Source organism: Patagioenas fasciata, chromosome 1 (assembly GCF_037038585.1).
Source record: "Patagioenas fasciata isolate bPatFas1 chromosome 1, bPatFas1.hap1, whole genome shotgun sequence".
Taxonomy (NCBI): Eukaryota; Metazoa; Chordata; class Aves; order Columbiformes; family Columbidae; genus Patagioenas; species Patagioenas fasciata.
Genome location: NC_092520.1, coordinates 165,817,064 through 165,844,571, shown reverse-complemented (window position 1 = coordinate 165,844,571; position 27,508 = coordinate 165,817,064). Strand labels below are relative to the sequence as shown.

The 27,508-nt window shown below is 39.9% G+C and overlaps 1 protein-coding gene across 1 annotated transcript; it reads right to left on the bottom strand.

The window, feature by feature from the left end:
* Positions 1-2,108: 2,108 nt before the first annotated feature.
* ALX1 (ALX homeobox 1) lies at positions 2,109-21,192 on the bottom strand. The gene is made up of 4 exons (XM_065856463.2): positions 20,770-21,192; positions 18,224-18,528; positions 14,447-14,575; positions 2,109-2,478 (listed from the first exon to the last, which is right to left on the bottom strand). Exons 1-4 carry the CDS (start codon positions 20,999-21,001, stop codon positions 2,158-2,160), a joined length of 987 nt encoding a protein of 328 aa, XP_065712535.1. The 5' UTR covers positions 21,002-21,192; the 3' UTR covers positions 2,109-2,157.
* Positions 21,193-27,508: the final 6,316 nt, after the last annotated feature.

Genomic DNA, 27,508 nt, shown 5'->3' with positions numbered 1-27,508 from the left:
TTAAAAAATGATTATGTTGAAAGTTAAAAGAAAACAAATTAAAACACATTTTAGAACTGGCAACAGTTTGTTCTGCTAAAATAAAATTTAAAAAACAAACAAACAAAAAAATTAAACAACACTTGTATTTCCACCTCTTTCATGCTTTTGCATGTGGCACAAATGTCTATATAAAACTAGTGTCTGTACCTGTATTAATAAATTTTTTTTTTCTTTAAATCAGAAGGCTAATTTTACTGCTGACTAAATAGACCATAAAAAAAGAAAAGATAAATTCTAGCCAGAATGTTCTTTCCTATTTCTTCAGGCCAAAGTTGAAGTTAATTTTTAGAAGGAGAATAGAGTTAGGAAACCATAAATTGGAGTATATGTATGCCTTAAAGTTTAAGTCTATTACTAGTGGCAAATAGAACAACCTTTCTTTCAATCAGCTAGGTAAGAATCTCCTGTAAAATCCCCATTTTCAGCTGATGTGGTGTCAAAGTTAAGATTATTTATTCCACTGAAAGATTACAGAATGGACCCATCCCCTATTTTTGTTTTCAAGTTTACCCACATGAGTGGGAGCAGAGACAATCTGAGTGTTCCTGTGAGTTTGTTTTTGTGAGTACTGGTAGTTCTGCAGTTGCTGTGATGAAATGTGCTTCCTGATCTTCTCCCCTCACCCACCCTCCGTTCCTAACTAATGGCCAGAGAGAAAAGCAAAGAGCAGGGGGTGCTCAGAGAGTTGTATCCTGCTCTAATCACAGTCAAGCAAGCCCTTCTTTATTTCAATTAATTTACTTTGCCTTTATGAACCTGAGAGACTGACTGTTGCTTTCAAAGAGGCTGACATTTCACTCATCTGAAGGAGCTTGGAATGTGACAGGGGAAAGGGAGGAGAAGTAAATCAAAGCAGATAGCAATTCTCCAGATGTAAAGTATTTTTCTTCTTCTTTATTTTTTTTTTCCACCAGAAATGTCAGAAAGTCTGCTGACATTTTAATTCCTTTGTGATAGGCTAGAAGCTGAGAGCCAAATCCTGCTGCCACTGCAGTCAAAAAGATTTTTCCTATCAACTTTAAAGAGAGCAAAGCAGTCCTACGCTGTAAGAGGAGAAAGAAAATTTAAAAAAAAAAAAAAATCAACAAACTGTAGCTAAAATTAAATTAAATATACTCTTATAACATCTTGAGATCAGTTACAGACTGAAACTGGCAAGCCTTGCTGGATTTTTTCTTTTCAATTTGACCATAGCATAACAAAAAACAGTAAGACTGACTGGATTGGAAGTAAGACTTTGCTCTTGTTGTGGTTTTTTTTTCCTATATCTTGATTTTGTTGAAAGTGTCACAGTACTATTCCATGCTCTCTTCTAGTCACCTAAGTTTCAAAGTGCCCTTAAAGATTTCATTGCAACATTAGTTGTTTTACATAATCTGTGCATGTCTTTGAAAACTCTATTAAACACTGTGATCCTACTTTTAGTGATAAGTTTGGGACAAAAAATCTTATAATCTCTAATAAAAATACAGTCTAGTCCATAAAATACAGGAGTATTCTCTTTACATTAATTGTGCATTGATATAACTCCGATGAGCTCAACGTGCATTTACCAAAACAGCAGAGGCTGGCTCAGAGCAGCAGCACAGTGCTGAGTTAGGTTTACAAATTCCACCTACAACATGAATGATCGTATATTTCCTTCTCTGCATGGTGCGCTTAGAGATTTACTTCATGGTTTTAGTATAATAAATTTATTCTCCTTTACAGAGTTGTTCCCTTATGAAGTACTCATTTGTAAAACATTATTTTTGTGTACAGGACTGCTAAAAACCAATAGAGTAGTCATATTTGCTTAATAGTTTTATTATTTTTTGCAGGTTCTATAATCATATTTCATCAGCTGGTACAACAAAACATATTTCTATATAAAAACCAAAACAAGGAGGGCTTGTTGAGCTTGATGCATGGTAAATCTATTTGGTTTATTCTTGGTTTATTGTTAAATATTATGTTGCATTTGTTTAAGCAGACATCGTGCATATTGTGATTTCTAGCATTCCACACACAGTAGCTTATTGTTATGTCCTTTAAATATGGGAAATAAAAATGTTTTCTGTTTGCTATTAAAAAAAAAAAAAAAAAAAAAAAAGATGAAGAAAGGATGCTGCTATGTTACATGGCCCAGGAAATATTGGCAGCATGCTCTTTGGCTTTCATCCGTAGAACTGCAATGCTGGAGGACCTCCGTTCAAACTCCGGCTTGGTTTCAAAAGCATGTCCATTGGTTGCCCCAGAAAGTAAAGAGTCAGTGAAAAAATTATTGAGGGGCACATGGCTGAACTGATTCTGGTGGTTTGAAAAGCTTGTGTAGCCAGAATCTGTCCGGGGTGAATGGGAATAAGGTGTCATACAGGAGGACGTATCTCGTGGCAGCATGCAGGAAGTAACCATGGAACCGCTAGCCGCATTCCCTGCCCACAGATTGTTCTGAATCTGGAACATATAAAAGGAATAAGATTAAATATAGATAGTTCATATTTTATTTTCTGAAATTCTTGGTTTGCTTAACACATCCATTATTAGTTCTCCTCTAAAACAAGCAACAGGTACTTAACTAGTTTTCTGCAATCATATTAGAAAATACCGTGAAGAGGTTATGTGAGTTAAAATACTGGATCATTCACTTAGGAGCAAGGGCTGATGAATCATATCCCTTGCTCTGTCATGTGTTTGCTCTGTGGCTCTATCCTGAGTGTTTACTATTGAGCCTCAGGATGCCATCAGCCCAGCCAGCCAGTAAAATTAATGGAAGCACACAACTAACTTCAAAGAAAAGGTGTCAAAAAAATGTACAATATCATAGCTCTTTTTACCATAAAAGCTTCTGCTCATCAGAATTCTTTCTTAGTGTAATGGTAGGAAACAGTATAAAAGGATGAACAAAACAAACCAGGATTTCTCAGGCAGCAAAGCCCAACAAGTACATGTAAAATTAAATATTGAGAAGTCTTGCATAATTACTTTAAAATGAATGAATCCATAAAGTATGGGCATGGTTAATAAAACATCCAAGAATTTTCCCTAAAGTTGTTTTAAAGATGGTTTTAAGATAAAAATTCTTTTCATTATGTTTTTATACGAAATTATACCTGGGGGCTTTTCTGTTTCCGCTCTCAGCCTTAACTGGCTGCATTGTGTGTCCCTGGAAAACGTTGCATGACAGACTAGGAGACAAACTTTGTGGTTACCAGCAATGTCTGCTGAAGATCTGGAGTAACCACGTATTCAAGCTTTGATGTGTAATGCCTTCTATACTTGGCAGTCACTTAAAGCTTCATTCTGAGTCTCAGGCCTTCTCCTATCATCTGTGTATAGATGCTATTTATGGATAGGTATTTTTCACATATTTGTTATTAGATGAACGGACGGAAAGATTTTCAAGGCCTAGCACAAGTCAGCTCCTGTCATTATCTCAGACTGTGCATTCTTTCATTCCTCCTGTATTTTACTTTGCTTTAATCAAATGTCACACTCAGCAGCTGTTCTTCTGTCTTTGTAAACTCTCTACTCTCTACCTAGCAATACTATATGGACATATTTTCTGACATAATCTGACTTCTTCAGTCATTTCTTGTTTGTATCCACCATTCTTTTTTACAGCTTTATATTTCTTCTCCACTTTTACTTACAGCTATTATTTCCTGAATGCTGATTTTTATTTTAAGTACCAACATAATGACACAAGACATTTGTAGCCCCACTCACAGTACAGAACTTCTCAACCAGGAGCGATATCCTTTTCTTTCTGTTTTACTTTTCTGAATTTGTCTTCACCCTAAAAATCTGTTGTCTGTTCAGTATATCATTTCTCTGATGCCCTGGGATTGAGCCCACATGTCTTTGTTCTCTGCTATACACTGGAATAATTGCAAGTACTCTTTGGTTGACACTGTAAATTCCCACTTCAGGTTTAATTTTGCCTTCACATTCCAAACCCATGGACAAGGGAATTTTGGCTTGAAGATATGTAGGTTATCTCTCTAGCTGAGTGATTTTTTTTTCTGTCAAAGTTGAGGTCAGTGAAGTAATGAATTATGACAGAAACACACACACAGAGAATGAAAACAAGTTTCTGATGCTGGGTTTTGTTTGGCTGTTTTTTTTTTCCCGTTGTCCTATTACTTTGCAACAACACATACCCATCAAACAAGCTTAAGAGATAAATTATGGTTCTGAACCCATCTAGCTGAGATCTAGTGCAGATAGCAAGGATGAGATAATTAGAATATTATTTTTTTAATTAATGTTTGAACAGTTATATTGGCAAGGGTCATCAGGAGCTGACAAACTAATCTGAGCTCCTTGGCAACTCCAGCAGAAAAAAAGGAACAAGTAAATGCTCCGTTTTGATTTCCTGCAGAAGGCTGAGAGAAAGTCATGGTAGCAACAAGTTTCCCCAAATTATTGGTCTGCCCAACTCGTTGTTCACACAGACATGCATGCATACAGTCATACACACACTTCCACACCCACCCACATGAATGCAGCTTGCCTTTCCACACACACACACTTATGCACAGCCAGATGGGCACACCTCAGGCATCTGCTCCTGCATATCTTAGCTGGTCTGCTGAGAGGTAATGGAGAGAATAAGGTGTCTGGGGAAGGATATCAAAGGTTTTTCCTCCTTCTTGTGGGCCTCCTGAGATCTACAGGAGGAAAGAGACTCTAGTGAGAGTTTCAGAGCTTTCCAGTTCCCATCTTTCCCTCCTCCCTTCAGCAGTTCTTAGAAGACTCTCAAACATCAGCCCATGAGAGACCCTCCACAGCTTGACATGATCCTCAGCTGCCTTATTAGTCCTTAATTAACCTACCAGAGCTGGTTTAGACTTATTATCAGACAAACTTCTTTTGATCTTCAGAAAACAGGTGGCTTATCTGGGGATTAAAGGACATACAATATGTGGACCTACTTGAACCATCACCTTGCTTAAAAAAAGTTTGTTGCATTCAACAACATGGAACATTCCCAAAGAGAGAAGTACATCTATTATGACTTGGGATTCAGGGATTCTTGAGTGTCCTGTTGCCTGGAAGGTTTCTCAGATCGCACTACAGATTTACAGAATATGACAAGAAGGAAACAAGGGACCTTATAAGAGCTGGAATGTGTGGTAGTTAAGTGTATGGCAGCTGGGAAGTCATCCACTAAGACTCATTAAGTTTCCTGGCTTCTCAGACTTAATGAGTTTGGAGCAACATAGCGTGTGATTGGAATGCAGAGGAGAGAAGTAGAGAAGATCACAGCTGAAAGCCTGTAATATTGAGATAATAGCTCCACTTTGCTTGAAAGCCCAAGCTGCACACATTCTGTCTTAATCGTGAACTGGGAAAATCAGAAAACCAGTCATCTATACAAAAAATTTTTGTCTTTTGTTGTTGTTGTTGTTGTTCAGGAATACTAGAACCTTTTACTTGTACTTTACTGTATTTCATGGTTGCGTATACATTTCTTGCAACAGCTGTGGCAGACTAAACAACTGTTGAGATTTTCTTTCCCTTTCTTCCTACAAAACACGTCACCCATTCCTATTTTCACCCTGTTCCATTTCAGTTTATTTTGCTGGTACAACTCATTACCGAATTGGAACACGGAGATGATACAGCTAAAAAAGAATCCAGGAAAAAATATAAGATGTATTTCAAACACATGCACTCAACACGCCATTCTTTCTGATGTTATTTCCAGTTCAAATGGTTAGTCTCAGAACCTTCACAACAGGATGAATTTGCCCAGGGAGAGACTGGTTCATCTATGCAACATCTAAAACAGGAGCTAATTCTGAAGATCATAATCTCCAAACCTAACTCACATACGACAAAGTCTCATTTATCTGACTTCCTAAGATGTCTTTCTATGCCAAATGCTGCAGTCACCCAGCCTTCACAGATATAATTATGGGAAGAATTTTCCCAAAAAATCTGCTTGAATAGGAACATGCACAACTTTGCCTTTAATACAGTCATGATGGGAAGACTTCAAAAGGTTCAGAGGTTCAGTTTGAAAGTGCCCAATAACCTATGTGGTCTGGAGGTATCACTCCTTCCTTATTTCCATTAACTTGGTTTGCAGTAAACTAAGTTTAGTACTACCAATTTTCCTGATATTTTTATCCTAGATGAATCTCTTTCAATTTAAATCGAGTGAGATTGCACAGGTGTAAATGAGAACAGAATTCAGCTGCAAATCCTAAAATATACCAATGTCTTGTTAAATAAAAATATGAACAAGCTATTAATTCCTAATTTTTCAAAGGGGTGCTCTAGTCGTCTTCCTTAGAGGAAGGAATCCAAATTAGTAAACTTAACTTCAGAAATGCCACAAGATGCTAGGAAAGTTTTACATCTTCTCTCATGAGACAGTTCTGTTTTTCAAAATAATGTTTCAGTCATATAAATTTTCTGTTCATTTTAGTTGGTTGAGTGACTTCACTTCGGATATTAGATTTTCATTTCTCAGCAAGGATTTACAACATAAATATCTTACAGTGAAATTTAGGTGCAGAAGGTATTCCCATATAAAAAATAAATACAGTAATGTTTTACAATAAGTCAAAATTATCAGACCTTCTTCTGGTATGTTGGAAGGAAAAGGGACATTATGTATATGAATTTAAAGAAAATATTTTTCCTCTTAAACTCTTGTGTGATCCATGAACTATATAAAAGGCGATTCAGAGACTGTGAATGAGGCTATACATACAGCACATCTCTGGTTTCTGTTAACATCACAAACAACTTGAGCTTTGCTCTTGTGGTTACCATGAAATTACCAGAGCCCTTCAACATATTTACCTACTGTATGTTTTATACACACCCGCACACACACATCACCCTTCCCAATAGAAAAAAAAGAAGTAGGATTTCATAGCTGTGACAAGAATATAACTGGAGAGTTATGGCTGTTAACATGGTTATGATATCACTTCCTAAACATATGACCTTCTGCTTGACACTGCAGAGGAAAATTAGCTGAGGTCATCCCACTTGGTGTCATTGTTTTTTTTCTGTTAAAATTTTAAGTTTCTGGAGCTTCAGTCTTCTTACACAGCACCTGGAGAACTCACATAAACTCACACCTCCAAATTATCTGAGTTTTACTATCACTTACGCAGCTTTGGTCCTCCCGCCATCTAATGTCTTGACTCATGCTATTTGAGTCGTGTGCCTATCCAGACTGGAGCCTGTTTCCAACAGACACACGTATCAACACACACAGATTCTATTTGAGTGGACATGTGTTTTAGTGCTTCACATGGGAAACAAAATTATAATCTCTCTTAAGATCTCTAGATATGAAGTAATAAGTTATTATTGTTGTTATTATAATACAGCATATATGTTATGTTACATGTTACGTTATGTTATGTTATGTTATATGCTATTATAATAACTCCAGTAAGCACTTAGAAACTACATGTTGACTCTGCTTTCAGGATGTTCCCGGGCATTGCAAGGGAGAAAAGGGTAGCACCAACTGAAAAGTTAAGAATTTACCTAATTATAGAAAACATGTGAATGTCAAATCAAGAGACTGATTTGCTAAATTTTTGTCATTTCTCTCTTTGTGTGAAGCAACAATCCTTGTACCACCAGAAAACATGAAAACTGTGCTTGCACAAGGAGCTACTTTAGGCAATTTACGTGCAATAGTTGTTAAACTGCTCAAAACTGCTAGTTTATGACTCATGATCTGTAGACTGTCCTAGTCCATCAGTACAATTAATTTGGTCTGTCACCACAGTGGTTTGGACTTGTTGTTTGTTTTTTGTTTGTTTATATTTTTTTTTCTGGAGGTCTCTTAAGAGATTTGCCTTTACTTCCTGAGTTTGCAGGTTCATAGATTCTCAGAATAATTTAAACTGAAAACGATCTCTGGGATTATTATTCCAAACCCTTGTTCACAGGTACCTTTGAATTTAGATCAGGTTACTCAACCCAGTCAAGTTTTGAGTAGCTCCAGTACAGAGATTCTATAACTTCTACGATCAACTTGTTCCAAGGCTTTATCACTCTTATTGTACTTTTTTCCTTTATAGAATAGTTCTTGGTGTAATTTATCATTTTATAGGATCTTCTGGACCTAATGAACATGTGAAGATCGTCTGTACCATACCGTGATCAGGTACGTATGAGAGAGCTGCAACACATCATTTGCAGATATGTCCATAAAATGCAAGCTGGCACTTGGTAGTGATTGGCTTAATGCTGCAACTCTAAAATGTGTGACAGACCCATTCAGACGCCACTTAGGTCTTGCAGATGGTGAACAAAAGAAAAATCTTTTTATTTTATCCCATGCTTAACAAGTTTGCTAAGGTGCAAAATAATGCATGATTCAAAAAGTCATCAAGCTTTCATTCTTGCAGAGGATGTTTTGTAAATAAACTCTGACTTCTCCCTACTGCAATGTCCAGGCCAGTTACAGCAAGAATTAGTTATGTTTCATGTCTATGATATAGTTAAAGAAAATATTTCGCACCTTGAAAAATGCTGTTAAAAAGAAACTTTTATCTCAGAAAGTGAATTTGTCTTATAATTAAGCCCCAGATAAAGTCACTCACAGACTTAAATCCATGTTTCACAAAAAAAAAAAAAGAAAGCAACAGAGAGTGTTGAGTCTGTGAGGACCACATAGAGTGATGGTTTAGAACCAAAAAAAATAAAAATGCAGTGCACAAAATACTTTGTGTGGAACAGACACCACCCAAAAAGATTAGAAATGTTGCTCTTGTTGGAAGATCAGCCACAGCAGTGCAGCAGTCAGCACATATGCAGCAAGCAATGTACCATCCAGGTGGTGGCCCAGCCTGAGCTCCATGCTGTTGCAGCTAGACAACATGAGTATATGATAAAGTTTCTTTGAAGCTAGCTCAGATATGTCTACCACATCTACTTCTACTTAATTAATTTACCCAAAGCCTTAATGAAGTATTGTGATTAAGTGTCATTTATATGTCTACTACAGTTGAAAGAATTTTAAAGTCATATAGCATGTGGTGTCTAATATATGCCATATGAAAGACTAAATTGGAGCATGTAACTTTGATTATTGCTAATGAGAATTATCCATATGTACTATGGCTCAAGCAGAACCATAATGATGATCCAAGGTTTTAGTACGTAACACATGTACACTTATACCACTTTTACACTCTGATTGCCAAAAAAATCATGTGATGCCATGCTGCTCAACATATTTAATTTGATTTATCAGTCTGGTGCATGGGATGTAAACTTCAGCTTCTTCCTTCTATTGTTGAGAGTTCAACATTCTCCCTTCTTTCTACACCTTCTGTATTATTCCAGTACTCAAACTTTTGAAATGCTTTTGTCTCCTTGGGATTCCCACCTGCACTAGGCTAGGTTTTCCATCAAAAAAAACCCAAAACAGTTCTGTCCAGCTCTTGCCTGCATTTTCAAATAAATAAGAGGGGTAAACAACACATTTCACCCGTGATGGTAGCAAGGAAAGTATAATTGCATGACAGGATAAACCCTTTCAAAAGAACTTAGAAGACAATGACAACAAATGAACTAGACTCAAAGAGCAAACAAGAAGATGCAAAGTATGGAAAGAGACTAGGTGGGGAAAATCATTGCCCCTTATATCTGCTTCTCAATGATAATTGAATGTTTATTTACATACTGATGCACTCACATTTATAAGGATGACATCTTTATAAATTTAACTCATACAGGGAAAGCTAGAGGCCGATATGTTAGTAGTGCAGGCTTTTGATCAAATTTCACTCTTGCATGTAGATAAGGAGGAAATTAAAAAGTTTGTCTCAAATTTTTTGATCCTTTCCTACTTCTCATACTGAAACTTTAAATCAAGTACCCTTTGTAAAATTTGCCTTCTCACTAGGCACAGGACAGCAAAGTGGTCAAGTAGCGACAAATACGGTAAGAGAATAACAAGGCTAAGCAAGACTTTTTATTGTTCCTCTCTCAACACAGACAGATCCACCTAAGAGCATTGTAGATGTCTGCAGCTGAACCAGGCATCAGAGAGAAAACTATACTTTTAGAGATCATCTCACCTATTTTATACCTGAGGAAAACTTAATTGACCAGATTTTTGCCAACTTGACAGGGTCGCTATCTCAGGCATAAAAGTCACTTTAATTAAGTTTGCTAAACACAGGTGTCTAATATCTCTCTGACCACCAGCTGCCTCTCCAAAACGTACATTCTTCTGGTAAGTCCCGTTCATCAGCACTGTAACAGTGCCTCAGATATGCTGAGACATCTTAAACAGCACTGTATTTAGGTGACCAAACCAAATATTGCTTGTTCACTAACATTTACTTAGGTGAGTTGAAGTAAACATCCCCATGAAGTGAATCTGCACTCATTTCCTCATTTATGTTAGGATGCTGCCTCTTCACTCTCACACTATCAGCAGGATATTGCTGCTTAATGAGGCTCAAAGTGTCTAGGAAAAGAGTTTTAACCAGCGATTTGTTTTCTTAGTGCACTTAAGGTTTCTCAGACCACAGGGTGTTGCATCTGCAAGAGAAATTGAAGCTGAAATACTGAAACTAATGAAACTGAAACCTTTAACTAAAATGACTGAAAGATACTGTGTATAACATTTTCCTAATAAAATCTGATTTTTAGCATAATGCTGTTGAAAAATATTTCATCTGAGCGAAAACTTGACAACTCTGTGGTATTTTCAATCTTTAAGCCTAGAAAAAACATGTGAATAACAGATGATTGTCCTGGAGTATTGTACTAACTGTCCTCTGCAATCCAGGTGTTGTCAGTATAATTAATGGAAGATATATGTGTGCAGAATTTGAGCAGTTTAGGAGATGCTGAGCTTCTTGGCAGTCAACTGAGCAACTATTTTGCACAATAAGTAACATCTAAAATCAACATACTGTAAAAATAATTAAGGTTAGACTGAATTAGCAAAACAAAAAATTATGGTATAGAAAAAAACCCAAACAACTGAATTGTTTATTAGTATTTTGAAGATTAAAATATGTGCTTTAATAGCAAAATTAGACTGGATTGTAGAAATGGTGATTGGACCAGACCATCTCCAAAGGTCCCTTTCTAATCTCAACCATTCTCTGACTCAGAGCCAACCTTCTATCTGAAATAAGTTGAAAAGATAATTTCCTCACAGGAAAACCATTCAGGTTTATAATGTCACAAAATGCTGAACAGCATCACATTCTTAATTTGTATTGGATGAATATAATTGGTAAGGAGACTAAGCAGGAGCCTCCACACCCTCTATTGACTGCAGAAGAGACTGATGTTTCTGCTGGAATGCAAGCCTGTTTTGGGAACATATCTGTGGTGGGGCTCAAAACAGAAATCTTCACACTGTAAATTCATATAATGCACACCAGAAATTAACATTTGTTCCTGTTTCTTCTGCCATACAGCAGTAAATATCTCAGCTTGATTTTATCCTTTCTCTAACATCGTCCTATACTTCTTGCCAGCAACAGAGTCTGTTTTCCTCCATATGAATAAAGGCTTCATAAACAAGCTCTAGTATTCTGTGTTCCACAATCCCCAAGAAAAATTAGTTATTCAAAAGTATGTCAAAGCCTGTCTCACATTTAGTGGTGTCAATGTCACAATGAAAGTGCTTGTACACAAAAAAAAAAAAAAAAAAAGAAAAAAAAAAGGGGGGGGGAAGTATGTGTAATTTCTTTTCTTGTATTAACTGTACTGAAATAATAGAATTATTTTCAGAAATCAATCTATAACACTAAAAGCAAACATGAAAATCACAATTTTAAATTTCTCTCCTTGAACTGTAGGATAGATTAATGAGTTTATAGAAAGCCATGCACTGTATATTTATTTTCTATAAGTGACAAACTTATAAATAGATATCTAGTTCAAAAAATTCAAGTGTAGTAATGTTACTGATCATTTTGGTTTTAATACAGATTTTTGTTTTCTCAAGCATTCTCACTGGAAATGTTATGTGTATGATACACACAAGATTTTATTGAAAATGAGGATTTAAGAATGTGAAAATATGAAGAATTACCACCAGGTTAGCAGGAATGTGAGCTGGCATTAACTGTTGTATGGTAACTGCCTGGATACCTATTCCTATTCCAGTACACAGCCAAATAGCCACCTTCCTCACTGAGGAGTAACGTATCTTGTTTTTATCATGTTGCCAAAGAATTGATCCGAGCACTCAACTGAAATAGTGAATGTAAAGTGGACTCACACTTTCATGTAGCTCCTTGCTCCTGTTCATGAAGTACAGCACAGTACAACACAACTTACTTGTGCAGGTGACCAGACTCAACTATGTGTTTGTGCCTGTCTGCTTCCCTCTAGTATGTTAGCCTGTGGCTGTAGGTGAGTACGATATATTTGTGCTCATGAATGAATACGCATTTTATATTTTTATGCATTTTAGAGATGATTTATTTAATATTATCATACTAACATTTCCATCTCCTGAGTTTAAAAACTTACAAATTAATGAGAGAAAAAAATTGCCAGGCTGCAACTTAGTTGTGTCATCAGCCTAGGAAAAATGCTTTTTAACAAATTTATAAATAGAAATGCAGTGAATTGACTCATCTTTTTAACAATCTGATAGTAGAGAAAAGACATTTAATTGGTTTTGGATGTTTGTGGATAATATTCTCATCTACTTCAAAAGTGTTTCATTTTTATAAACATTAATGTTAGGACAATCATCTTAAATGATCACCAATGACATGCATTATTGCATTATCTTATGCTAATGAAACTTCTGTCAATTGTGAAAATTTGTAGAAGTCCTACTAAAAATACAAAATGAGCTTGGAGATGCAAATTTTAGTCTAGAGAATTCAGTCAGGGATACAAGCCCAAATCTTAAGTACTGTTCCTTGTATCACCTGTTGTGACACTATAGATGAGTTAGAAAAACCTTCAAAAGCTATTTTGACACCTTGAGTGAGATCTGTGAGTCACTGCACATCTATGTCTTGGTGAATCTGCCCAGGAGTGCTTAAGGTCTTTTTTCACACCTCCACCTACATTCATCTCAAACAAGTATTATGTCCTCCTGCTTAAAAACAGAGTGTATCATGCAGTGGTTTCTGATGTAATTTGGGCTAATCCACTATTACATTTTAAATAAAAACAGGCAGACTAATACATGCCACCAGGTCTGAAATGGTTATGACCATGAGCTGCTGGAACACAAACCAGCTCTGGTCCAGGCACCAAACCTAATAACAGTGCTACCCCCTGATGTAAAGCATTTTAAACTGAGTAGATAAGACATAGGCCCAAGGCCTCTGGTTCAACACTAATCATATCCAGCCAATGTAGAGCATGACCAAAGTGAGGCCACAGAGAATATGAGTATATTCCTGAAGCTGTCAGAGACCTGGTTGCCTAAAGAACTAGAATAGCACCAGGATACCAGCAGTGGAAGGACTGCCACAAGGACCCATACAAGATTTTTGCCTAGTATAGTGCTTTCTCTTTTTTTTTTTTTTTTTTTTTTTTAGTTCTGTGGTAAAAGCAATGGAAAGCTAGAGACATGAAAAACAATGGCTTCAGAATACAAGTATTCGATGTACTCAAACAAACGAGCAGAAAAACAATAGCAGAGAGTGAGGCAAGGCAATAAACCAAAGGACTGAAGAACAGAAACGGAAGATTCTGATCTTACTACACAGTAGTACCTTACTACATGCTAACAGAGAACTGAAATAGAAAAAAAAAAAATTAAACAAACTACCAGTGCCTGAGAGAGCTCCCGCCTCCCTTTTTCAGCTATATACTTTCAATTCTGATTCATGACCATAATATGGTTTCATGCCAGTAAAAGATTTCTTGCATTCAATGGCCTAATGAGGTCTGTAAAAAAATGGTTCATGTTTAATACGTCAGAAGGAAGTTACCTATGAATCACATAATTTACGCTTCATCTTACCCAAGCATATAACACCAGAGTTGTTAAGATAGTTGTGTCTGTGAATATAAATATCCCAGAAGTGACATTCTGACCTTATTATATAGAATTACATGATTCCTGTCAATTTCAATTGGTCTAGATGTCATCCAGAAATTCTGTATGGACCTAGAAGTGTTTCAAATCGCCACATAATTTTATATGCAGAAAAGACTTCATTGCACAACCATATTGTCTACCATTCTCAGTACATAACTTATACAAAACTCTCCTGGTCCTAAGATTGTTAAAAAATGCTTGTATTTTAAGGGTTAATTATTGATATTGGGTGTCAGAACTGTTGTTCACAGTGGCAGGTCCTTTTGACGTGTCTAAAGAATACAGAAAGCTGAACACAGGAATGTCTTCATGCATCTTCTGTGCATGTGTGTGCCTAAAGGATGGAATAGAAGGTAAACGTAGAATCAAAGTGCTACTTGATCTTTACCATACCTGAGGGTAGCTGTCAGTCCTTGGAAGAACAGATATATCATAGGTGGCAGCAAAATGGCTCTTAGCTTGCTGGATCTGACCATAGCGTTCTCTTTTCCTCCATTTTGCTCTTCGATTCTGGAACCAAACCTACAGTATATGAGGAAAAGATCATCAAGGTAAACTCAATTACATATTGTGCAAAGAATTTTAAGAAAAAGCCAAGAGATTTTAGACAGCAGTTTTGAAAATTTCTGTCTATCTAAGAAAGGGGAGTTCTCAGTCTGAGGATTAATACTTGCAGTTTCAGTCTTCTCAGTGACAGACCTGTTTAAGTTATTTCTGGCTATTTTAGAAGTACATATTATTTCTTTCTACTGTCTTCAAAAAAAAAGGCATAAGAAAGTACAGTCAAGTCCATCATGCAGTGCTAATTTGGACAGAGTTTAGTTCTGTAGAGGAAAATCACCAAGTAGCAGCAAGTTAAATTATAAAGAAACTTTCTCTTCATTTTACGTGCCCACTGACTTAATACAGCTTATGGTTTTACCTCCTAGAGGTATATATAATCTTTGTCAAATGCAGTAATGAAAAGGCAGGAAAAGTTGGCACTAGGACGTTAGTCTGTGCTGCCAAAAAAAATTCTATAGGGCAAGAAGATAATAAAAAATCATGAGATCACAGACAGTTTTAAAACTATTTTGACATTTTTTTCACATTTGTCTTGGGTGATACGTACGTTTCTGAAAATGGAAAACTAAATCATGGTACTTTACATTCAAACTATGAAATAATTTAGACCTGAAACAATGCCTTCTTGTCAACTGAAAGCTATTTTCCTTATGCTTAAAGAAAATATGGACTGTTTGGTAATATTTTGAGTGTTGGGTGTTATCTCAAAACCTATTATATGCACATTTCTTGCTGTGACTGATATCTTTCATTGCCATGTGATCTTCAAAAAAAAATTTTCTTTCAAACAGTTTAGTTTGGACTGGCTAAGAAAAGTAACTGCTTCTTTATAAAAGTAATATTATCCAACTAAGTCTTTATTGTTCAGCTATGAGCAAACTCATTCTGACTTTTTTTGAAGAAGCCACACTACTAACAGAACTGTTATTTTTTTTTTATGGAAACAATGCCATTAGTTGGTCTTCCTGATAAGTGGATCATTAATCCATTTGGATAGATGCATACATGAGTGGAATTTTTATATATAGACAGCGCCTGTGAATCCCATTTTGAGGGATATTTTCTGATCCTTGAAGGTGGGATATTTAAAATAATACTTTGCTTTATAATTCATTTTTTGCCTTGATCTTTGGAAAACCCAACTATCCTTTGATGCTGCTTAAGCAACCAGGACATAATTTTGCTTATTTTAATTCCCAAGGACTTGTTGCAAATTTAGTGTGTGCAACCTTTTAAAATGTACTCAGCAATCAAAGCAAGGCTCATGCATGTAACTGCTGAGTACATATTGTTAGGGACCTTGTTGGTAAATTTGTATTATTTGTGATGCCTGAGGCTCAACAAAAAAGAAAAGGAAAAAAAAATTCTCCTGTCTCCACAGGAGGCATCAAGAACACGCTAAGGGAATTTAGTAATGAGGCTCTTTCATTGAAAAAAGACCTTGACAGTCTCCTTAAAATGGGTGCCAATTACTTCACTGACATGCAGCAGGAAAGAGAACAACTTAGATAAATTAGGTTCAGGTTGGCTCTCTCTGCATGTATGCAGGACAAATATTAAATTGGATCTTGATGAAATGGCGGTGAAGGAAAATGTGGGTAAGGTATCCAGCTGATCACTCTGCTAAACTAAATCAAACAATTTGCTTGAATTTATAGTAACTAAATGAGAAAAAAACACACATTTTTTTTTCCTTTGACAATCCCTCAAAATGTTTCTGTTTACATCACTTTACTAGAAACTGACTCTTGGCAGAGATAAAGTAACCATTTGCCTCCACAAAGCAATATAAAAATCTGCTGCTTGTTATCCTTGAATTGCCAGATGCTTGCCTCTAATGATGTAAGGCCTTTTAAATTGCTTAATCTTGTGATGGAACACTGTTGCTACTCTGGATAAAAGTGATCACCATTTCCTTTCAAATTTAGAGTATGAGAAATGCAAAGATTGGTTATCTTTTTGGAAAGGGGAGAACATGTTTAAATAAAATAGAAATACATATTCTGTGAAAGTCTGGTGCAGACATATATGTTTTCACATTTAGTCTCTTATTTTTAATACTTTTACCACACGAACCTTTTGAAACTTAGGAAAAAATGTGATAAAAAAAGTCAGTTGACACATTTTAGCCTCACTCCCCCAGCTCTGTCCTGCCTCTTAATTTATTAGTAGGGTAGTTCTCATTATTCTGGAATTGTACAGTTGTGAGAACATTTTTTAACATTATGCAAGCTTTTTTTTTTTTTTTTTGCCTAACTTGAGACTAAATCCTAGTGAATTGAAATCATACATGGAAAACTGTCCCAAATTGAGAGGTAGAGGATTGCACAGAGCCTTGAGAGTTAAAAGCCACAAACTAAATTCCGTCGGTATCACTGATATCGTATTGATGCAACTGACACATGATTTTAGACTCTGTTTCCCAATGACAACAGTGAGTATGCTCTCTGGTTGAATAAACACGAAAAGAACACTTCTTTATAGAAATAATTAGCTGAGTTCATTTCTGAAAGCAATCCTGGTTTAATTTCAGTTGTATATATGTGCACTGACGTCTATTTCTTCATATGCATGTGTGAGTATGTGTTTAATTACAAGTTGTGAAGTTGTTATCATATTCAAGTCATTAAATTAAAAAATTAGTCCCAGTGTGTAAGAATCAACAGGACTGCTATTCCCTATATTGAAATCATGAATATCACCAGAGTGGGGAAGATCTCTAAAAATAGGATAAACTTACGAAATGCATCTCACACCCTTTTGTAAGGAAAGATGTCTGAACAGAGGAAGAGCTGCATTTCCTGAATATTTAACTTCTTTTCTCACCATTACACATCCAAAGCCATAAATATTGTTGAGAATACTGTACAAGCACATACTGAATGAATCAACTTCATACGCAATTGAGATACTCAAATACCACACTAAGTGGTCAACAGTAAGTTTCATTTCAAAAATTTGAATAACATTATCCATCAGTTATGTGGGTTTAAAAAACAGCCAATGTACTTCCCAGTGTTGAGATGTTTAAGCTCATTCCATACAACAGACACGAAAGAATTATCTCCTTGGTTTGCACAGACACAAGCGCATACACACATGTATATGTATGTATATTTATACACATCTATGTATGTGCAGTTTCCCTGCACACTCTTTGGATCTAAACAAGGAATTTGGCTACTTTTTAAATTGTACTTTTCATGCCGTTATACACACACAATCTTCTGCGGCTGAGTTCTGCACTGTCATCAGTTTGAACTGCATGCAACATATTTTTAATGGGATTTTTACATGTAACATTTTATGTATTCACTGCCTGGAATTCTGACAGTAAAACAGGACTACCAGAGATCAAGATTGCTTTACTATTGATGTTGTTTTCTCATTCTTTAAACAAGGTTCTAGAACAGCTATACAAGCTATTAAAAAAAAAATAACAAGTCATTTTCGTACTGCAGCATAACAGCTCAGATCCATAAAGAAATAAAGCAAAACAAGCTGTTTACTTTAGCTTTACAAGTTCTTGTACAATCCCCAAGAGTGTCATTTACCAGTTCCTACAATGCACAATTTGTCATGGAAATGCTGAATTTTGGTTCCTACCTGGACTCTGGCCTCAGTGAGCTCTGTTCTCAGAGCTAGCTGTTCTCTTACATAGACATCAGGGTAGTGAGTTTTCTGGAACACTTTCTCCAGTTCCTCCAGCTGCAAACTGGTGAAAGTTGTTCTGTGTCTCCTCTTCTTGCTGCTGGAGACATTACTGTCACACTTATCACCAAGTTCATCCAGTTCCCCCTTCTCCTGCATCCCTTTCACTGGAGACATCCTGAGATTGTTGCAATTGTCCATGGACCTGTTCAGCTCTGTGTGAAGAGGCTGTCCTTCCACTTTAGTAATCCCATAGTTCACTGTACACAAGGTACGGGAGAGAAATAAGTGGTTAAAGGCTGCAGGCCATTAGATTCAAGAGTTCATCTCAAACAGTTTCACAAGGAACCAGATTCTATGTGGCAGTGTATTCCTATGTGAGATCGTGGAAGACAAATTGGTGACATTAACCACAGACAGAGTAAAAATACCAAAACACATTGAAATTTAACAGATAGTTGTTTCTGAAAATATAATATAAAATATTTCAGTGTAAGGAGACTGCATGGGAGCAGTTGAATATTTTTACTCTGACACTAAAGCAGTTAATAATCCATGAAATCAGCTTTAACTAGAGTTACACAGATAAGGAATCTTAGTCCAAACCAGATTTTTGTATAAGTGGCATAAAGCTATTGACAAACATGCATTTAAACTTGGAAGCAGATGTAAAAAACTCAATTTCTATGAAAATACAAAATAACTGTGAGGTAAACTAAATAGCAGTAAACTGACAAATCAAGAAGCAAATGAAACCGAAAATTAACTTCACTTTACAAACGATTCCATATACCTTCTCTTGGATTTCTAAAGTGGAATTGTTTCCAATTAAGTTTGTTATGGTTACAAAATGCAGAGAGTTTCTGCAAAATGTTAACTTAATAAAGGAGATCGTTTCATATACTTTCTATAAGGATCGCAGGAACTATTTGTCTTTAGGTAAAATCTGAGTGGTAGAGATAAGAAATATTCTTCTGTAGCTTCTTAATTAGAAATGAAAACATTTAGTATTTTTTCTCTATTTACATATCTCACATCACTGAAAAAAAAAAAAAGTCATGCGATAAGGTACAGGATTCGAAAAGGTGCCTTTTTTTTTTTTTTCTTAGAAACACGCGAAAAAAAGGTTTAAAACTCTACAGAAATTGAAATCTACAAAGATCGCATGTAACATACGATAAGAGGCTTGCTGTGGGATTTTGTCACTTTCTCAGTAATTTCTTTCAGTCCAAACTGATTCTAACCAAGTACAATTTGTAGATACTTACCATCAATCCATACATAGATAGAAAATGCCCCGAAGCCCCCAAGGCACACATTAAATGAGATAATTAAGAAAAACTTCAATGTATAAATCAATTTTCTGTAGGTATTTTTAAGTTGCACTTGAAGAAATATGCCATTATTTCGTCAAACTGTTTCACACACACAAAAAAAGGATGTTCTCAAAAAAATACTTCAATGCCTACATGTAGTCAAATAATCTGAGATATAGTTAGTCTAATTATTGCAGATGATCTTAAACACGTTTTCCGATTCTTCTAGGAATTTTTTTTCAATACGTGATTTACATCATGTTGGAACAATGGGCAAAATTTTAATTGTCTCAAAAATAAAACATTCTATATTCTCCTTGCCGTTTAGCTAGAAAAAAAAAAAAAAAATTGACACTGTAGCTTGAATTATCTAAGTCGTTTTCAGTCAGTGTGAAGAATAGCTATTACGTATTATTCAGCAACACAGAAAAAAAAAATACTATCCTCGCAGAACGTTGTTCGAAAGACCCAAATGTGATCAAGTGACCTTCCGTTCCCACCCTGTAGTGGTTCCTCGTCCGCCGAGATCCGTCCGTGCCCGCGGTGCCGCGGTCGCCGACACCCGGGGCTGCTTTTTCCGAGAAGGTTTCTGGCTGCAAACGCCGCTGTTCGCAGCCGGAGCGGGGGACGCCGCACCCCGGCCCCGAGTCCCAGCGCCGCGGGGAGCGGAACCGGGCGGCCGGCAACGGGGCGGGGGCCACAGCAGAGCCCTCCTGCTCTCCCCGGGCCCCGTCGACCGCCGCCACTCCGACCCCGCTGTCCTTCCCCGGCCGCGTCTGAACGGCCGATGTCCCCTCCGCCGGTCTCTCGGTCCCCGGGGCCCGGTGGGCTGTGCCTGCGCTTTCCGCGCTCCGGCGCTCCCGTGGTGGCAGCGGGGACAAGCCGAGGAAACCGGCTTGGGACCGGCCCGCGGGGGCAGCACTAGAGGGAAAAGTGCAGTTCGAAGTAGACGATCATCTTTTCCTGTTATTACTACTGCTACTATTATTGTTGCTGTTGCTATTATTATTATTATTAGTAGTAGTAGTAGTATTTACTGCTACCTGACAGCCCCTCACTTGCCAGCACCCAAAGGCTGTGCAGCTGCCTTTGGTCTCCCCGTGCAAGAGAAGCCCTGACCTCCCCTGTTCATCTCCAGGGAGGGCAAAGCGCAGGAACAGGAATAACCCTGGGATGGTAACTCACCGTTGTTGTCCTGGCAGGGTGATGTCCTCTCCAGCCTCACATGATGCTCAGCCCTTTGGAGAGGGTTGAAGGCCTGCACGCATTTGCTGCCTGACGTTTTGCTATAAAAGGACTCATTGTCCAAAGTTTCCATAACGTGCTCCAAAGTGCCTCCTGCTCCCATGTAAAAGTCACTGTTCTTGCTCGGCTGGCTCTTCAGGGCAAACTTCTCGCTCAGAAAATCCATAATCATCTAAGGCTGCTTGAGAGCCTCTTCCCTAGACAGAGGCTGGACTGTGAGCAGGGGAGGGAGGGAGAGTGGGCGAGTGGATGGGAGGGAAGGAAGGAGGGAGGGAAAGACGTTCAGAGCTCAGGGGGCTGTTTTGCCTCTGAGCCTTTGATTTGTCTTGTCTTGAAAGGGGGAACCCGAAGTTGCTTTTATATCTTGAAGCTCAGCAGGGCTCCTTATGCAACCTCCCATTTCTAATGAATATGAAAATAAGCAAGCAGCCTAACTCCACCCCAGGTCCCCCAAGACCTAATCCCAACACAGGAGGGAGTTCCAGGCCCGTTTTCAACAGACAGATCTGTTTCAGACAGACAGACATACACACACAAGCGTGCGAGGAGGGTGAGGGGAAACAGGGAGGGAGGGAGGACACATGAAAAGAACATTTCCCCTCTGCAACCTATTCACATTTCTCCAGGGATCCTGGAAAGAGAGTAATCCCTCGCTTCCCTCTCTCTCCCCCCGCTCACCGAGAGGCTTAGAGTAAGGTAATTTCAGGGGCACATACCCTCAAGTAAAGGATCTTCTTTAATCAGTTTGACTGATACCTCAGTAGCTGCCGTCCTGTTCTCTGAAGCTGTAAAATTAAGAACTGGTGTTCCTTCTTTATTAAACAGCTCAGAAGTTTGGTCCTACAGTTAAAGAGAGAAAGAAATATTATAGGCAGTTGTTTGTGTAGAGGGAATGGAAAATAGAGGAACTTAAAGCTAAAATCTCTCACGTCAGAAACTAGTCTAAAAGAGAATTTGGCTGCTATCAAACAGACCTCCAGTCTGCCTCTGTGTGCGTGCAAAGCAGTTAAAACGGTCCTTTTTTTAAAATCTCCTGAAATATTATCACTACCAACTAAATGAAAGTTTCTAAATGAAAGTATTAAAACAGAGTCTTAGTTAATAAAAAGAAAAATAAATGAGTCATATATGCATGCATTCCTATGGATATTGAAAAAACGGGTGGTTTTCACCCGAAGTGTGAGCTTTGAAGTGCTGAATTCCTTGGTCCTTCTGCATATAGACAGGATTTAAAACACAGTCAAGAGAGAGATAGGGACCTATTTAGAAAAGGCCCAAATTATGGAAAAGAGCTGTTTCCTGCTTCCCGGTGACAGAAGTGTTCATCGGAGTAAAGTAAAACCGAATCTGCAATCACTTCACATCAGAATTTCAGCATCGTGAGCCCGAGCTTGTCTGTTCTATTCAGGTTATTTTAGAAATCAGTTCCGCGGGCCCTTCCCCCATGTGGGGTGGGAAGTGAAGCTTTAATGAGCGGTTGAAGTATAGGTGTGGTAGTGGCCAGCCGGGACTGCTAAGCGTCCTAGAGACCTTTCTTGTGAACCCAGCCAAAGGTGAAGAGAAGGCCAGTTCAGGTCCAGAGTATTTCCCGGCGAGCAACTCCCCTCCTTCTTCAGCTGCTCTCTAGTTCCATATTTTCCATGAGAAAAGGGTAGCTAAGTGAAAAATGCTTGTTTCAGCTACAGTCTAGTAGCTGCAGGCATCACTCGACACACGCACAACCTGCCCTTCCCTGCCACCCCGCAGAGCCGGGATGCCATCTCCGCATCTCTGCTCCGTTTTCTAGGGTTACCTGCTTCCCGACACCGGCCCGCGGCTGCGGGAGGCGTGGAGCCCGGGAAAGCGGCCCGGCCGGCCCCCACCGCCACCCCCGCAGGATGCGCGGCCCCGCCGAGGGAGAACGCAGACGTGACGGTGGGAGCTTGGGTGTTGGTTGGGCTGTTTTCGGGGACGTAGGTGCTGCTTTGCCCGACTGCGAGGAGGACGAGGTGGAAACGGTCCCCGTACGCTCCCGGGAGAAGGGGAAAGAGTGCGAAGGGACAACGGTGCCCGCGGTGCGCGGCAAGGTGCGACGGGGGTGAGCCCGCTACCTCTCTCGGGCGAGGGGCAGGACTCGGCCCTGGGAGCCGCTCCAGAGGCCGTTCCCGTCCCTTTGTTTTTCTTGAAGAAGTGGCATGTTTCCTCCTTGCACATTTTGGTGCAACTCCCGATCCAGACCTGGGGAAATAGGTCTTTTCCTTGTCCTCCGCCACTAGTACCTCGGTGTGCTGGCGTTTCAGCAGCTTGTTTGTAACTATGACTTAAAAGCACTAAATGCCTTGGGGGACGGAAAAAAAAAAAAAAAAAAAGGAAAAGAAAAAGGAGCTCTCCGTGTCTTTTAAATGAAAGACACATGCAACGTTGTTGCAGTCTGCAATCCACTTTTATCCCAATAAATGTCTCTCTTTAAAGGCAGTTGTTAAACTCCAGAGGAGGCGAGGACAAGGAGCATCTCATGTGCCCGTTAAAAAAAAAAAAAAAAAAGGCAGCTGCCAGCAGTAGGACTTTTTCAAGACTTTTTCGAGAGAGGTTGTAGAAAACGCGGGGGTGCCCGTCCGCGGGGACACGCGTGTCCCGCTGGCGGCGAAGAGTCGCCTCCGCGGCGGCAGTGCTGGCTCCCTGCCCGAGGGCCCCAGGGGGCCGCTCACCCCGGCAGCGCGGCAGCTCCGCTCCCTCATTCCCTCCCGGGTAGACCGGGCCACCCCGGCGGCTGCGACTGACCCGCGGGGCCGTGGAACCGCGGGCCTCGGCTGGGGTCCAGGCTCGGGACAGGCTGCCGAGTCCTCTGTGCTCTTCACCCCACCTCCCCGCCCCGCTCCGCTGAGAAGAAAAAGAACCGTCCCGCAGCATCTGCATCCCAGTGGTGACTCCACTCACTTCTCGCCCCGTCTTTGCAAAGCGCTCCCTGACGAGATAAGCGCCGTGATTTATATATGCGCTTACAGTATATGAGTATTAAAGATACACAGCGACACAGATTATAACCGGAACTTATCTCCATCCCCGGAAAATAAATAAATAAATACAGAAATACAAATCAGACTGCTTCCATATCATTGTTAGTTCCAGGGGCCAAATTCTGCTCTCATTTACCTCTGTGCAACACAGCTGACTTCAAAGGGAAGGAGAGATGTAACCTAGGGGAGAATTGGCGCCACGTATGGCATTCGTTCTCCTTAAAAGCTTGAAAACAGAAAGCTATCTTCAGCGGGCTAAAACCATGTAAAAGGGGCTGGACAGATCCCGGGGGAGAAGGCGGCAAAGGAAAAAAAAATCCTGTGCTGAGGCGAGACAGCTTTGAAAAGCATCTTTCTTCAGGGACTGATCCCCTCCGCCAGGCAGCCTGGTTATTAAGAGCTGCGTGCAGATGTGCCGCTGTGTTTCCAGAGATGGAGTATCTCCCAAACCTTCTGTGAAAGGGTGTTATGTGTGATGGAAAGACGTTTCGTGGCCAGAGGTGGTGTGAAGGAGCTCGCCCCTGCAGTGCATAGGAGCTCCTCGGGGGAAGCCTGTCCCCTGAGATAATCCGGGAGCGCACACCGCGGGAGGCTTCCCCGCCTCCGCACCCGCGGGGCTCCCCTGCGGGGAAGGCGGGCTGCCTTCCCCCCCTCCGCCCTCGCATTCCTCCCCTGCCCGAGACCAGAAGTTACAGACCCGAGCGTAGGAATGAGGATCTCGTATAAATTGCAAGCGTCTCGCTGCCGAAAAATGCATGGATTTCGGAAAATTAAACGGACGAAATCCTATGCTGGACCCACACGTTACGAGACAACCCGCCCTGGACAGGGTGGTCGTTACTGGGTCCTCAGCTGGTGCTGCTGCTGCTGCTCTGGATGGCAGTTTTCAGCCGAAATAGTGCTACTGCATGTCTGAGGCATCTCCTTTGCAGCACTCCCGAAATACTTGCGTATGTTTAAATAAAGTGAGAATGCTACGGCATCGATACGGGCGAGGGTATCCCTTCCAAATGCCCAAGAATCCACATGCCCCCGACCATTCTCCCCATTTCTAGTACCGTTTTTTAACCATGGATGTCAGGACACAGAGAAGACGTTTTTATTTTTTAATCTATTTTACACTGACACTTCTCTTCCCTTCAGAAAGGTTACAACACGAAATTGATTTAGGGACTGAATGGGAAGAAATCAGCCCTACCTGGGAGTGGGCTAAACGAATTTGGGGGGGATTACTCGCTTCCTTCCACATGCACCCACTCCAGTTATCCATGAAAAAATGGAAGGGGAAACTATGAAGATGAGAGCTGGATGTTCCCGCGGCGTAATACCCCCCACTCTGACGGGCAACTGGGGGCTGACAGCAGGGGAAGAAGGGGAGCGATGCGTTTTCTTGAATGGGCTCGAGTACCCCAACAGCTGCGAGGGGAAGGACGATCCATGAAATGCGAAGAGAAGCGGCTTTCTCGAAAAACAGGTGCTCAAATAGTACAGTATTTCCACAAGCCTCCAGTTTTCTTTGCTGAGGCTTTACTTAGTTGCTCGTTTCACGTTCGGACCCAGAGATTTTAGTGCGTTGGTTCGGTTTGAAGTCGGGCTACAGAGACGCCCCGAGAGAGGAGCGCCCCGATCTCCGTCGCTCGGTCTCGGGAACGAGACACCCGACCTGCGGAGGCAAGAGGTGTATAAAGAGCCTCCGCAACTCCCTCCACATCTTCCTCCCAGCGGAATGTGGCAAATTGCAAATTCCTGATTCAAAATCTAGCTTGGCGTAGTTATATTTTTCCAGACATCCTGTTTGTGAGAAGAATCATGTGAAGTATTCTTACTCCCAGCAAAAAAAATGTGCAATACATCTCAATGAACACTAAGAGAAGTTGAGGTTTGGGGGCTGCTAGACCTTTTTTTTTTTTTTTTTTTAAAGTATATTAAGCATCATTATTCTCATGTTTAAAAGTAACGATTGTGCTTCGGATTTCCACAGCCAGGCTGCAAAAAGATTCTGACCCAAGCCCTGTTTAACGAACTTTCTTCCTAAAGGGCAGATTTGGTTCACCTAAGAAAAATCGATTCTTATGTAGATGGGCAGCCTTCGGATTCTTCGCTCGGAGGGAAAGCGTTTAATTGACATTGCTTGGAGTTATTTTACCAAAAGCCTAGGATTTGTATTTTCAGAGATAAATGGAAGTATAGGAGCAAATCGACTACTCTTCTCGGTAATTTAATGTTAATTCTCCGTGGGCAGACGGACGAGACCGTTGAGCTCCCCTCAAAGTCCTCGAAACGCGCACAGGGAAAGTGATGTGTCGTTTCTCATTAGGCTGGGCCCGAACCTGGAGCCTTTCCCAGTCACACTCGAGGTTCGTAAGCTCCCAGATTTTGTCCACAAACCAGTCAAAACGTAATGACAGAAATCATTTCACGGTTCCTGCAGTTTGGCGCTTTTAGAGTACTTCAGCTGTTTTGGAGGTTTCCTGTATGACACCTGCACAGATAAAATGAAGATTTCCTGTGCCTCGAAGGCATATTCAGGGGAAAGACAAGAAACTGGTGAATAGGAAGGTTCCTCCGTCCCTCTCCGCCCGTTAGGAAAGCGGGATTGCCATCAGAGCTGGACGAACCTCGACCATTTACTTCTTGCAACACTTAATAACTCTTCTTAAATAGTCTAACGTTTCTTTCAACACAAAATGGAATGAGATAATATTTAGTGTGTGGATTTAATCTTAGCCCCATAGGAAATCTCAGAAGAGATGCTCTATAAAAGCATTAATCTCTTATCTTGATCTCGTTCAAATTATAATGAATCCGACTTACATATGTGCTACAAAAACAAATCCTACCAGAATTTAATCTATGCTTTATCGGGCTGCTATTGGAGCCCTTTATCGGGTTTAGAAAGGATTTGGAAGTTGGGCCGCGGGACTCAAAATCCCATGCATTTTGGCACTGTCAGGAAAAAAGAGATCTGCTCCTAAAGATGGTTTTCGAATTTTTTTTTTTTTTCTCTGCACTTCGAATAGGAACAGGATTCGGCTTTCCACTCGGGATCATGGGAAAGACTGGCACAGCCTTTCTCTGCCTGCAGCCGAGTTCTGGAGAGGTGTTTGTCACCTCGACGTGGGGACAAACCTGCCGGCTGAATCAGCCGAGCCGGGCTGGTGCTCCAACAGCTGGTTCTGCTCTTTGAAATCCAAATCCTGCCCCGCACCGCTACGCCGTCCTTTCCAACAAATTATAGAGATACACGCAAGGCAAAATACAAACATAATTCTTCATGTCAAAGAAACAGGCGCCTTAGGAGAAAAATCCAAACGCGAAAAAAACTCACTAGCAGATTATGCAGTATGTTACGGGTGAATATTTGCTTCTCCCCGCCTCCCCGGGAATTTACTTCGGAGGAAGGGGCGCTCCCCAAAGAATCTGATCAAGAGTTTTTATGTGTAGAAGTCTAACTAAATACAGCTTTTTTATTTTTTTTTTTTACTCCCCTTCTCGCTCTCCCATCGCGAACCGAGTGAACGCTCACCGCAGAGCACCGAACTTTAGCGCACGTCTGCAAACGAGTAAACCAAAAACAAATCCTTCCTTTGCAAGTTACGCGGTCTTCCTTGCTGGCAGTTTGATTAATACTGGGACAATTCCGAAAATATACGGGGCTACATTACCGGAGAGACCCCGAGGCT